Raw genomic sequence first — 14,266 nt, forward strand, 5'->3', positions numbered from 1 at the left:
AAGTCAGCATTTATCTACTCAACACCCACAGGAGGCACTGTGGTAGGTGACGGAGATTCAGTGGTGAAAAAGGCAAGCATAGAGACTGTCTTCATGAACTTTCATTCTAGGAAATGGGAAAACAGCTCAATGTATGAAAAGGGTCATTAATCTTCAGTCATATGGGTAAGAACTGGAATCAGGCCGGGCACGGTGGCTCAAGCCTGTAATCCCAGCACTTTGGGAGGCCGAGACGGGCGGATCACTAGGTCAGGAGATCGAGACCATCCTGGCTAACACGGTGAAACCCCGTCTCTACTAAAAAATACAAAAAACTAGCCGGGCGAGGTGGCGGGCGCCTGTAGTCCCAGCTACTCGGGAGGCTGAGGCAGGAGAATGGCGTAAACCCGGCAGGCGGAGCTTGCAGTGAGCTGAGATCTGGCCACTGCACTCCAGCCTGGGCGACGGAGAGAGACTCCGTCTCAAAAAAAAAAAAAAAAAAGAAGAAGAAAAAAAAAAAAGAATTGGAATCAAACTAAATTTTTAATAATAAGAGAAAGGTTATGTCATTTTTGGAATACCATATGCCTATTAAAATGATTATAAATATTATTTAACAGGATGGAGAAAAGCTTATAACATTAAAGAGAATACTAAGTTTTAAAATGACATACTCATTAGTATTGATAATTAATGACAACTTATTTTATATGAATAAAACTTTATTGATTTTTAGATAATTAGAAAGAATAAAGAAATGCAAGATAAATGCTTTCTAAACAGCATCCGATAGCATCATCTTTTCCGTGTCATGGTATTTTCACTTTTCTTTATAAAAAGTATAGACATTCATTTATTTAAATTTTTACAAAGAACCATCAAATGGAAAAAAATAAGTAATGCTAAAGTAAATTCAGCTTTTTATCAATACTGAAATGGTTGGCAATGGTTAGGTTCTGAGTGTAGCCTTTTGGAAAAACAGTGTTTGCAGCAGCTGTTGGTTTCCATTCATTCAAATAACTAAAAAAAAAAAAGTCAGGAAGCCACTCCCTGTGAAGACTACGCTTGCAGGAGAAGAGGGCAAAAAGCATGGTGGTAAGAGGGAGTGAGAGAACACATCCCAGAAAGAAAAGACACTCTTACTGAGACATGGGATGAGTATTATAAATAATCTAGGAAACAAATCTGGGAAGAAATTTGTGAGTTGCTTAAAGTGTGGTTAATGCAAGACAGTCACTAATACAAGTATGGCCAGATCTACTAGCACAAAATAAAGTGGGAGAGTTTGTAAATTAATCTGGTGAACCGCAAGTCCAGCCAAGCCAGGTAGTAACCACAAAAGGAATCTCTTTACAGTGGTGTAAAACGCATCTGGGCAACACTGCCAACCTGAGCTGACACAAATGTAGGGTAGACACTTCCAGGAGCACACCAGAAGATACATCTTTTGTCTCAGTCTTACCTCTTTTGCAAAAAGAATTATTTTGAAAAACAAAACAAAAAAACAACTTCTGCCCTCCCTGACAGTAAGTTAAACTCTACTTGTCAAATAAAGAGAAAGTTATCTACCTCAGTACAAAAGGCATCAGGTGCTGTCCTCATTAATATTAACCTACTGTAATAGCAAGGGAGATCTGAACAGCCTTGCTCTGAGAGGCTGCCCAGCAAGGCTACAACCCCTTAGCCCTACCTTCCTGCCCACACAACCTAGCTCGTTCACGATATGATGGACCTCTATGAGCTCACTAAATACAACCATTGAACAAGGTATTATAGTCTTTTCTTTCTTAGCCCAATGCCTCTCGTGTATTTAAAAAAAAAATAATCTTCTATAAAAAAATATTTTTCCAGGAAAAAATAAACAGTAATTGCCATGGACCTGTAACAGATCCTAGAATAACATAGACAGGCAAGAATCTGTCAATATAGCAATATTCCAAATATGAAATTCATGGTTCAGGAAGACATAAATAAATAAATATGAAGGGGCTTCTCAAAGACGTTTCCTTTGTGTTCCCCCATTTCTTACTGAATTTTGCTCATGTAAAAAGTTTTGATTATATGACAGAAGAGTCAGCCCTGTTGGGACCAATATTAAACATTTATACCATTAAGCCCTCTACATAACGAGGGAATTGGGAGAGACAGAACATATCACAGGGTTGCTCATTATTTTCTTAAAGACACATACCTTTTAAAATAATTTCAATATTTAAACTCCATCTGGCACTTTAGTCTCTTAAACATTATTAAGTTAGGCGTGAAGAACAAACCCATCTGGGCGGCAGTTTGGATTTTAAGTGCTATTTTGCTCTTGTATCTTTCTCCTTGGCTTGGCACATCTTTGAGATCCAGCAGAATCCCAGGATATCTTTGGTGGGGAAGCAAGTCTTCAGGATAGAGCATTCCAGTCCATTTTACACATCTTAGTGGCTAAGTAACAGCACTGCCTTCTTCTTTGTGCATTTTACTCATTATAAGGAAGTGTTTCTTTCCCAGCACTCCCCCACCCCACCCTCCCCCTTGTATGAGGGCATTCCATTTATTCATTTCTGAACACAACATTTCCTCATGTCCTATACCAAGGACCCAGCCCGACTCTGGGCTGGTACCATGACAGGTACTGCACCAATTCGCTCCAGCGTTGCATGGCTGATGGTGTAGGAATGAGTGTGTGGAGGCCGAGGCTTCCTACTGACTGAGCCATTGCTCCTGGACATCACCTGTGGTGATGACCCTCTGTTGGCTGTCACTACCAGAGTCTTATGTTGACCCGGGACCAGATGGCTCCCATTAGCATAAATGGACGGTATACTGGCATTGCCTGAGCGGAGGGAGAAAGACTGGCCCAAGTCACTGAAGTGGTTGACTGACTCTGTGTTTCTGTGAACTTTTGGATTGTTGCTCCAGTATCGACTGTTGTAGGTATTGGAAGAGGTTAGTGTGTTGTTGTCTGAGGAGGAAATCTCAGTGTGAAATGCTTTGGCAGAAGAACACTTGGGTGGAAGATCATCCTCTCTGAAAGGAACAAAATAAAGTTGTCATTAGGATTTACTTCAAGTTAATCCTATCCTCCTACCCTGGAATCTTTCTTTTCACGTTAAGGCTTATACATCCAAAAAACAAATCCAGGACTAGTCTCTCGTGAAAGCAGGCATGGCAACCCTGGATGGCCTCAGCTTTGGCATCCATTCCCTTTGAGACGATGGTCAAGAAAATCTCTCCTCAGCTTCTCAGTCTCCAACAGTAGAAAAGGAAATCTCAGATCTCTCAGAGAATGTCTCTTCCAATACAACTTTTAAATATGTATGTAAATAAAATTCACAAATATGTTTATATATCATATAGTAAATATATAACAAATCTTGATTTATATATATTTATAGTAAATATATAGTATCTTGCTTTATATTTACAGTAAATATTCATATAAATATTTACTATAAGTAGGAAATTAGTCCATGAAGAAATCTACTAAACTAGGTGCCATAAAATAGCTGGGAAATCAAACTATAGGTATGTAGAACTTCCAGAAATAATCAGAGTTGGCCTGACTGTACTGCCCTATGGAGACTGAGAAATCACTGTGGGGTGCTGATGAGAGGTTCTCCTCAGTAATCTTATCCTGGGGAAGACTCTATCCCTGCATATGGCCCAAACCCTTAAGAATTACAACAGGCTAAAAGAAGTCATTTAAGATGTCAACCAATTCATTTAACATTTATTGAGTACACTTTACAATATGTTTCATGTAAAAAAGACACAAATCCTACACCTAAGAAACCTCTAGTCATGGAGGGTAGTAATCAATGAAGAATGTTCACAAGTCTGAAAGGTTGGGCAAGGTGCTAAAGACAACTTATGTGAGGAGGTGATGCCGGGCCTAATCCAGAATCAGATTAAGGAATTTAGTAAAGAGATGGATCAAATGAGAAGCATGGTCCAGGAAGAGAGCAGAGGCTTGAGTAAAAGCTCTGAGCAATGGGAAAATGCAGGACAGACTGGAAGGCAAAGTATGCTGAGAGTGGTGAGAGAGAAGATACGCAGGCAAGAATCAGATCCTGTAAGGCTGTGGTATGTCTCACCATGGAGACTGGAGTCATTACAGCATTTTCAATACAGATATGCCATGATGAAATGTGAGACTGAGCCTGAACCCTCAAATCTCCCCAGTATGACTAGGTCACTTTTCTTTAAAGGTCATGTTGGCATTGTTTTCTTAAAATGTTCCTATTCTTGTCTGAACTACCTTTCTGAGCCAAATTACCTTTCTGAGCCATAGTGCTGTGGCCTGACTGTGTACAGGCACTGGTATGCTCTTATGGTGTTCCTTCTTGCTTTATGTTCACATCTATTATAAATGTCAATACTAAACGCATGCTTTAGACACTACCTTTCCCATTGTGGCAGCCACCTAACCCTGCCTATCCTGGAGATATGGAAGAGAAGGGGAATTCTTCATTTGTATCCTCCTAGTTGGGCACATGCTGGACCGTCCCCTCCTTCATGATTCAGTGAATAAAGCTGTGTGGTACCATGAAGAAAAGTGATATACAAGAAAATATCATGTGGCCACTTTAATAGTCTTGGCCATTAGAGCTTTATGATTAGCAGATATATCTTAACTGCCAAAAATGAATAGAAATATACAATGGCTATGCAGGACAAATTTTTAAAATCTGACACACAAACCTTATTTCATTAGGAATTTCTTCTTCTTCCTCCTCTTTATTTTTGCTTCTCCAATAAAAGAATGCCCCCAAAATTAGTGCAATGCAAAAAATGATAATAACTGCACCAGTGCCAATGGCTCCAGCTATGAGTCCAATGTTCCTGGGCTGGGCTGCAAAATATATTTAAGGTATATTTAAAGAAAAGAGAAAGAGAGAAATAGCATATACCCATGCAACTGTAATAAGCACATAAGCTTACTAAATAATCTGCTTAAAATGTATAAAACTGTCTAAAATCTTTCATCTATATAAAGTTAAACCTCGATTAACTTTCTATATTGTCAGTGGCTAGGACTAACACATAGTAGGCTCTGAACATATTTTGAATGAATAAACAATTAAATGACTTGCACATTTTAGGAGAACAATACCTACATTAGGTAACAGACAGCACCAATCTAACTTGCCTGATCTACCCTACATGAATGCTGGAAACTAGGGGATATCCTTCTACCTCAACCCAGCCAGATCACTCCCTTTTGCAACTGGAATTCAAATATCCCAGAATTCTTAACTAAAGAGAAGTTTTGTACACTGCCATTTACAATCTACACACTCAAAAATTATGCAGATATAAAAAATTAGGAAAAAACACAAGGTCTTGCTATACCCATAAGATTATTACCATTTTCATAATGTATATAGCATTATACAATAAGAAATTGTTCAATTTTATTGATCCTGAGGAGAAAGATATTTTGTCATAAAGATTATCATATATTGCTGAGCCTGGAAAGTATACTAAAACATTTATAAACTATTTTAAATAATAATTAAAACCAAAACAATTTCTATTTAATCTTCAGATAACCTTAAGACAATTCAGCAGAACTCTTCATTTTCTGGTATAACAAAGATCTTAGAGTTTCAGATCCAGGGTTGACATCAGAATTCCATATGCTTACGTGAAATAACCTGGAGATCCAGAAGACAGGTGCTGGTTCCAATAGCGTTAGAAGCCACACACTGGTACAAACCTGAAGTCAGGGCACTGATGTTCCGGATGGTGACTGTTCCCTGGACCTGGTCTGTCACAAAAATAATAATCGAGTGAGGATTTGGCAGGACTAATAGCAAAACCAAAGAAATCAGGAGAAGACTATAAAAACAGATGAACACTGGAGAGCTATCAATAAATTTTTTGGGGGGGTAGGGTGAGAAATTATTGGTTCATGAATGTTAAAGACTAAAATTACTGTATCATTTTAAGACCTGGAACTTTGGAGGGCTGTCCTAAATAAGAACAATCTTAAAACTCAATCTGCAGGTTAGCATGTAAAGTCCTAAATGTTAGTAGATTTCCTCTGAGGAAATGGTGGCTAATACTTATCCTAGAGAATTTAAGGTAACACCAAATTCTAGTTCTCAGGAACTGCAGTAACATAAAGATCATGTTAAACTTACAATAACTTTAACTTCATACCTGATGAAGAAAATATCAAATCTGTGCTCTAAGATATAGACTGTTACTCCCTAACAAAAATTACAGTTGTTTGTGTTAAGTCAGATCCTCCAAGAAGTAGGCACCAAGACAAGCATGAGGTTTCCTGTAGGAAATACCAGTAAAAGAAATGTGAGAGGAAGCTGCAGAAGGCAGGGAGAGCCTCAGACTTCGGTGTAGGTCTCACCACTCACTGTCAAGGGGAGAGGGAAGCAAGGAAGATTGGGTAGGAAGAGTCTCAGGCTGCAACACAGTTTTATGGAAGTGTCCAGTAGGCAGATGGGGAGTCCTTGAGCCAAAGTCACCTGTTAAAGAAGTCCCATGTTTGCAGAAATAGGCCTGCATTAGGCCCTAACCCTAACCATAACTCCTCATCACTAGCTGGGAGCAGCCCAGAGGAAGCTTGGTCTTGGTGCGAAGCAGTGGTGGATCTAGAGGGGAAGCAGCAGGGCTTTCAGTCAATTATGTTCCCCATATCGGAAGTTTGAACAATAAATTTTCAAGGTCACTGCACTGGTTTTGCCAAGAAGTGTTTCAATAGTTCACATTTTAGTAATTCATCATTAGCATATTTTGATTATTTATTCCTATAAAATACAAATGACTGACAGAAATAACTTTAAAAAGTTAATAGTTATTAATATGTGCCAGGCATTGGGTAAGCTTTTATATGTATTATTTCAATCTTTACAATTACCCTGAGGTATTTTTATTATTAATCTCATTGAACAGTCAAGGAGACTGAAACTTTAGATGTGTAATAAGATTACACAGCTGGTTGTTAAGAAATTCAATTGGATGAAGGGGCTGTTTCACCTCTAAGCTCTAGGCTTCACTGCCTTCCTTATGCAGGAAAGATAATACATTCAGTCATCTCAACCATTCAAAATAGCTGCAAATTTAGAAGTAAATGGAAAAGCTTCCTAATAGGATAAGTAAAAAAATATTCTGACACGAAGTCCAAGTATGCCTGGGGCTACACCTGGAGCTATCCCCACCCTGGGTTACTTATTTTTAGATGGAACTAAGATTTAGTTAACTGGTTTCTGCTGGCAACCATCATCTCTATCTAGATCAAAGGCAGAAGTAGACAGGAGGGTTCAGCAAAAGCAGACCTGAGTAAAGTGTGCATGCATTTATTAATTCATTCATTTAATAAACAAATATTTATTGAGCATCTTCCTTTGTGCTTGGTTTTCTGAGGATGGTGATAAAATAATGAACAAGACAGGCCCAGTCCCTTACCCTAATGAGACAAGTATGCACACAATTACAATATATGGGATAGTGCCACCCAGAGATAGAGAACAGAGGGTGATAGGGGAGCATACAGGAGGGGCATCTAATGAGGGATTGAGAAGTCAAATAGACTACAGGAAAGGAGAAAATAATTGCTGTCTCGGAAATTACCAGGCACACAGAAAGGTGCTAAACAAAGGTGATCAATAAATAAAAGGGCTGCCTACTCTTTAGTGTCTGTTGTGTACCACATACACTGTCCTAAGAAATATTAAATATGCCTCATTTAATCTTCATAACAAGCTTATGTTCTATATTCCCTACTTTTCAAAGACAGCTCAGAGAAGCTATGTAATTTGTCCAAGATCACAGAGTATACAAGTAGCAGCAATCTATAAAATGAGATTTGTCCAAGTTCAAAGCTTATACTCACCATATATACACTTGGCATTCTAGTAAGGCATTTAAAATCACATTATTCTTTTTTTTTTTTTTTTTTTTTTTTTTTTTTTTTTTTTTTTGAGGCGGAGTCTCGCTCTGTTGCCCAGACTGGAGTGCAGTGGCCAGATCTCAGCTCACTGCAAGCTCCGCCTCCCGGGTTTACGCCATTCTCCTGCCTCAGCCTCCCGAGTAGCTGGGACTACAGGCGCCCGCCACCTCGCCCAGCTAGTTTTTGTATTTTTAGTAGAGACGGGGTTTCACCGTGTTAGCCAGAATGGTCTCGATCTCCTGACCTCGTGATTCGCCCGTCTCGGCCTCCCAAAGTGCTGGGATTACAGGCTTGAGCCACCGCGCCCGGCCAAAATCACATTATTCTATAGGATGCATCTATAGAATATTTCCTGACCAATACATGTTCCAATGCTGTTAGTATTATAAACTAAGCGACGTGCCTATCTCCCTCTTCAACACATGTACTAATATCATCAATGCAAGAAAACCATAATCTCCGGGCAATCAACCACATAATTTGTGTTCCTGGGGTTTTTGCTGTTGTTGTTGTTGTTGTTGTTAGTAGTGGTGGTGGGTTTTCTCCTAAGCTCTGGAATTCTAAAAATTTGAATAGAAAACTGGTAATTTTGTTGACATTTCCAGAGACAATTTGGGAAACTGTAAACAGCTCCTCTACGCAGCATTCTCGCATGTAGAAAGAGGTAAACTCTAAATATTCTTCCTTTAAAAAGTTATTTTTAAAAGGTGAAGTTATTGTCTTCCTTTTGTCTCTACAGATGCCAACACTATGAGCATGTTACTGTAAGAAAATATTATTAAATGAGGTTGATACACCACGGTAGATTTAACTTGGAATATAATCAGAGAAGGAGACAGGTATATTGATAACAGAAGATTAACCACAACAAAACATCCTGTTTATGTAGACAAGGCAAAATAGAGAAGGGAGCAACTCCAGCAAACAGCAAACTGTTTGCAGCCACAAAGCACACAGCCCTTCCCGAAACTAGCAGGCTAATTCCTCAATTTGTCATTTCACTTGGTCTGCTCAGGCAGGGAAGTAGTTTTCTGAAATAAAGTCAGAGAAAAAATATTCTTTTGAGCTTCTTTTAAAGAATAGGGAAAGTTCAATGGCATGAAACTACATAGTTTGGGGAACTCAAAGGACATCACACTCCACTGTTTTAGTTCATAGCAACTATGTACCTAGTTCACCAGCTATGTATCTGGCATAGAAGGCCCTTCTGAATTAGAAAAAAACAAATGTTAGTGTACATTTCCAGTTCCATCCTTTCTCCTTAGCTCCAGAATGCTGCCTCTGGCTGCCTAGTAGCTGATGTATCTGCTAAGAGCACGTTCCAGTTGGACAGCCTAAGTTTGAATCTATTCTACCTACTACTAGTCATATGGTCTTGAGTGTGTTCCCTGTTCTTCATCAACATTTTAGTTTCCTCATCTGTAATTTGGAGCTACCAAAGTGCCTACAACCACAGATTACTATGAGGACTAAATGAAAGGTTAGTACGGTACATGGTAATGTTTCCATGTGGGAATTCCTTCCTGGCACTTCTAGGGGAACTGATATATTTTTCTGAATCATAAAAAAATTCAGTCAAGAAATATGAAAAACGTCCAGTGTCTCCCAATGGATATTAATTCCCAATAGATATTGATCTTCAGGATTTGAAGAGTGATAGATAAGAATTCTTAAATCATAAGTTATATATTTTTCATGATTTATATATTTTAAATGAGTGACTATAATAAACTGAACATTTCTTATATAAATGTTTCAGAAGTATTCTGTAGGCTATATAACAACGGATGCATACTTTATTGCTATTTGAATGAATATGTTACATCAAAATTATATATTTCAATAGTATGTAAAAATGATCCTAACCTGAAAAAGATACTTAATTTTTAAAAATTGTAAATAAAGGTAAAATTAATACAAAATAAATGTCAAATAAAAATCTGTAGAAAAACTTAAACATCACAAATACTTAATATCAAACTCTATTACTCTTAAAGATAAATTTAAAATATAACATTGGACACAGAAAATTTTATTTCATTTTGTGTTGATGCTGGCTGAATTAAGGCAGAGATGGAGAAGGGACAGGGAAAGAACCTGTTCCCATTAATAGAATTTCCAAGAGCACCATCCAGATGGATGTCAGGATATATCCTGCTTCACAGTAGCTCAGTTCCTTCAGACAATGATAAAAATATCTTGTCTGTTTTCCCTGATTGTTTTGGCATTGAAATAGATATTGTTTTTGCCAAATCAGATTTTAAATTCATTTCTGATCTCACTGTTAGCATCCTGCAGAGCAACATTCTCATCCTCTTCTATTTGCGTTTCTGCCATTCAAGTATTCACAAAGAGCTGAAGCCTACAGCAAATATTCAAACTTGTGAAAATACCAAAGAACATTACTCAGCATTATTTGAATAATGTAGTATGTATAAATACATTAGTATTTCTTTGCAAAAATGATTCACCATTAGCAACATATAAGAAGGCCATGACCACACACTTATCACATGGCAAAAGCTACAAGCAAGACCAACTAATTAGATTTTGACTGCTTCTCTCCTACCCACTCTGTTGACTCTGCTTTTACTTTTAAGTGGACATCAACAGATTCTTCTGAATCAATATATCTCTATGTTGACTGTTGCTCTTTAATTCTCAAAGAATGGCACATGGTGCTCAAGAAATGTTATCATTATCATTATTTCAATCCCCATCTAGAGGTCCCAGGAGACCACTCAACTCACTACTATCCTCAAGCAAACTTCTACAAATTCCTCTTCTGAGTTAAGATGGTTACTGTTGATTCAGCGGTCCACAACAGGAACCTGGGTTAACTCTGACTCTTCTCAGTTCAAACATATAATCAAGCTCCATATATTGTAATTTTTTCCTCAATCTCTCTTGAATCTTACCCTTCCCCGCTGTGCCTTCTCCATCCCTGTCACTAGAGACTTAGTTCAGGTCCTCTTCATTTCTTGATGGGGCTATTATCAAAGCCTTCCATTTATAACTGGCTGCCAATCTTTCAGCCTGATTACTGACACAGTTTCTAAAATGCGTATCTGGTGATCTTCTCTTGTTTATAAATGTCAGTGCATCTCTACAGTTAAAGATAACATCCAAACTCCTTGCATATTATATAAAGCCTTTCACAATCTGGACTTTACCTTTTCAAGCTCCTCTCTGGTCAAATCCCCACGTAGCTTTATGTCAGCTTCACAGATATTCTCACTTGCAAACGTCAAACTTTTACACTTGCAAGATTTTGTAAGCATGGTTCCCTGTATTTATAATATCTACTTTTAACCAGTAAAACTTCTATCCATCATTTAAGACCCTTTCCTGCTTGAGAATCCTTTTCCCTATAAAATTCTTCCCGGACTCCTCACGGACAAGTAATATTTCTATCATTTAAATTTTACAGCACTGCATACATTTTTATAGCATTAACATGTAGTGCTATGATTTTCTCTTTATATCTGTCTCCTCCATTAGGCAGTGAGCTCTAGGATGGAGATAAGTTTCCTTGTATTTCTCTACCTTGCCCAACACTCAACTCTGAAGCAGTTGCACAGAATAAGGTGTGTGTTTATGTGTGTGTGCATACACACACATTTAAAAATGAATGAATATATACACAAATTAATATAGTGATAATTGTTGGCATTTAATCTTTTTAAAAAGAGGAAGTATGGAACATTATATAGGATTTGCTCCTTTATGTCAGAGGGCAAAAAAAAAAACCTCAACTTCAGTTAGAATAACATCTTGATGAAGCAGAAATAAGCATTCATTTATTCAGCACTTTTAGTGGGCAAAAAATTTTCTGCTCCCCATGAAAAAAATTATGGAACCACTCTTACTGGGAAAGGAAACAGCAGTGTCAGTCCAAGAAACAGAATCAGGCTGTGTGTGGTGGCTGATACCTATAATCCCAGCACTTTGGGAGGCTGAGGCATTTGAGACCAGCTTGGTCAACATAGCAAGGCCCCATCAGGACACCAAGGCAGGAAGATAACTGAGCCCAGGAGTTTGAGGTTACAGTAAGCTGTCATCATGCCACTGTACTCCAGCCTAGGTGGGTAACAGAGCAAGACTTTGTCTCTAAAAAATGAGAGACAGAGAGACAGAGAGCAGAGAGAGAGCAAAGAGGAGAGAGATGAGAGAGAGAGAAAGAGAGAGACAGAGGAAGAGAATATCAAGATTCCTGAGTGTTACAACCACGCCAAGAGAATTTTAGTACTTCCTATCACTTTTGGGCAAACCTGGAGCCTCAGTCTTCTCCCTCATGAGAGTGGGACCATGGTGATATTTAAGATACTCTCCTGCTACAGCTATGATCTCTAAAGATCTACACAGAGTTCTCAGGCAAGCAGGAGAGTTCATCATCTCTCTTCACTGTATTAAATTATGAAAGGATGAGGAAAAGAGGATTTCTTACAAACCATGAAAGAAAAATGTACAATCTAGTTTCAGAAAATGCTAACCATTAATAATGAAACTAAATGCACCATACTTTATATTTACCAAGTGAAAGAATGGAGAGAAAATGAATTGCCATGATTTACACATAATTTTTAAAAACACATTTTAAACTTCTCTGTGCATCTTTAAAAGTGTGAAGGCTATTCTCCCCTTTAAGTCAGAAAGGAGGTGGCTTTTTTTCTAATTATCCCTCAGCTTTCCAAGTTTTCCTGACCATCGTGAGAAATAACTGTGCTTATCTCCATCCTTGGTTGCCAAGAAGCTGCAGGACTTGGGGAGTGGGTGTCATTCCAGGAAGGAATTCCACTCCATGGCTTGATATGCAGCTCCTGTGAGCTAGCTCCAGCCCTGGATTTTCAACTACTGCAGGACAAACCCCGTGTTGCCTCACATCTCCAATCATCTCACTCACCAGCACAGGGCCCAGCCGCCCAACCACCCTCACTGTACAGACAATCATCCCTTTCCTGTTTTGCTCGTCCCTTCATCTTCCTGAAACCTCTAGAGCTGTTGGCAGAAACAAATAGAAAACATAACCTACAGCTTTAGAGAAACTATAGAAGAACAATCCAGGTGAAGAGTTTACATGAGGAAAACAGGAAAGGAATGTCACCATGAAGAAACTACACAACTAACAGAAGGATTAGCATACAAAGAGCATAAAGTTACGTGAAGTTCACTATAAAATTAGTATGCTTAAGATTACTAAACATATACAGAATAGTCACCATAATACAAGAGGATGATGCCATGAAGAGACAAAAGCAACACAGAAACAGAAATAGCCAGGTGCTGCGGCTCAAACCTGTAATACCAGCTACTCAGGAGGCTGAGGTCGGAGGATTGTTTAAGGGCCAGGAGTTTCAAGCTGCAGTGAGCAGTGATTGTGCCAGTGCACTGCAGCCTGGATGACAGAACGGGACTCTATCTCTTAAAAAAAGGAAAGAAAAGAAGAAAATAAATTTAAAACTCAGAGGACAGGCTGAACAGCCATCAGAGCAGGAGAGAGAACTGGTGATCTAGAAAAATAAAAAACAAAAACGAAAAATAACCAGAATGCCACACAGAAAGGTAAAGAAATTTACAGATAAGCAAAGGAATAAAAAACATGGTTTACAGAATTAAAAGACTAAACCAAGAGCTAACAGGAAACAATAAACAAACAAGAGAAAAGGCTATATTCAAAAATATAAGGACAGAGATTTTTCAGTAAGTGACAAAAAAATCTCTCAATTTAAGAAGCACCACAAGCCCATAGCAGGATTAATAAAAATTCTCGAGAAACAATAACTGATAATCTAGCATTCTATACTCACTAAACTGCATTAAAGAGTATAGGGAAAAAAAGATATATTCAGAAAAACAAACCTGAGAACAACTTAACACTCATAGATCATCCATGTAATACCTACTGAAGGGTGTGTGTACTTAAGAAAATGGAACACAGAAAAAATGACTGTGATGAAAGAAGCAATGTTGAGCCAAAAACCTGGGAAACTTTTGGGTAAATCTATATAAAACTGAAATGTATGTAAACAATGACAAAAATGGAGATGATTAATAAGGAGAAAAGTTAAAAACAAGATGGAACAAATATACTAATGCCAAGAAAATAACTAAAATGCAGACGATAAAAATACAGAAATTAAGCATATGAGAGAGAAGCTGAGAGTCATGGTGGACAGAATGAAAAGGTCCAAAAAATGGCTAATAGGAGAGAAGAGAGAGAACTGATGAGATGAAATATTCATAAGATTAGGGAAAACGGAAGAAAGACAGCTTTCAATGGTCCTATTATTTGGATAGAGATTAGAGATTTTTTTTTACTTCTAGACTACATTAAGTCAAGTATGTATTTAAGAACTTTAAGAATAAGCACTAAGAGAAATACAC

The 14,266-nt window shown here is 38.0% G+C and overlaps 1 protein-coding gene across 5 annotated transcripts in view; it reads right to left on the bottom strand.

Moving 5' to 3' along the window:
• Window positions 1-611: 611 nt before the first annotated feature.
• Window positions 612-14,266, bottom strand: part of IGSF11 (immunoglobulin superfamily member 11) — a 220,803-nt gene continuing 207,148 nt past the window's right edge. For 4 of the 5 annotated variants that reach the window (XM_010357444.2, XM_010357443.2, XM_030941454.1 and 1 more), the window contains 3 exons: window positions 5,618-5,740; window positions 4,672-4,822; window positions 612-2,997 (listed from right to left, as the gene is read on the bottom strand). In XM_010357444.2, the coding sequence (XP_010355746.1) occupies window positions 2,556-2,997; window positions 4,672-4,822; window positions 5,618-5,740 (716 nt within the window). In that variant the 3' untranslated portion in view covers window positions 612-2,555. The remainder of the gene's footprint in view (window positions 2,998-4,671; window positions 4,823-5,617; window positions 5,741-14,266) is intronic. The other variant, XM_030941461.1, reaches the window with a different exon arrangement.

The sequence above is a fragment of the Rhinopithecus roxellana genome, chromosome 1, assembly GCF_007565055.1.
Source record: "Rhinopithecus roxellana isolate Shanxi Qingling chromosome 1, ASM756505v1, whole genome shotgun sequence".
Lineage (NCBI taxonomy): Eukaryota > Metazoa > Chordata > Mammalia > Primates > Cercopithecidae > Rhinopithecus > Rhinopithecus roxellana.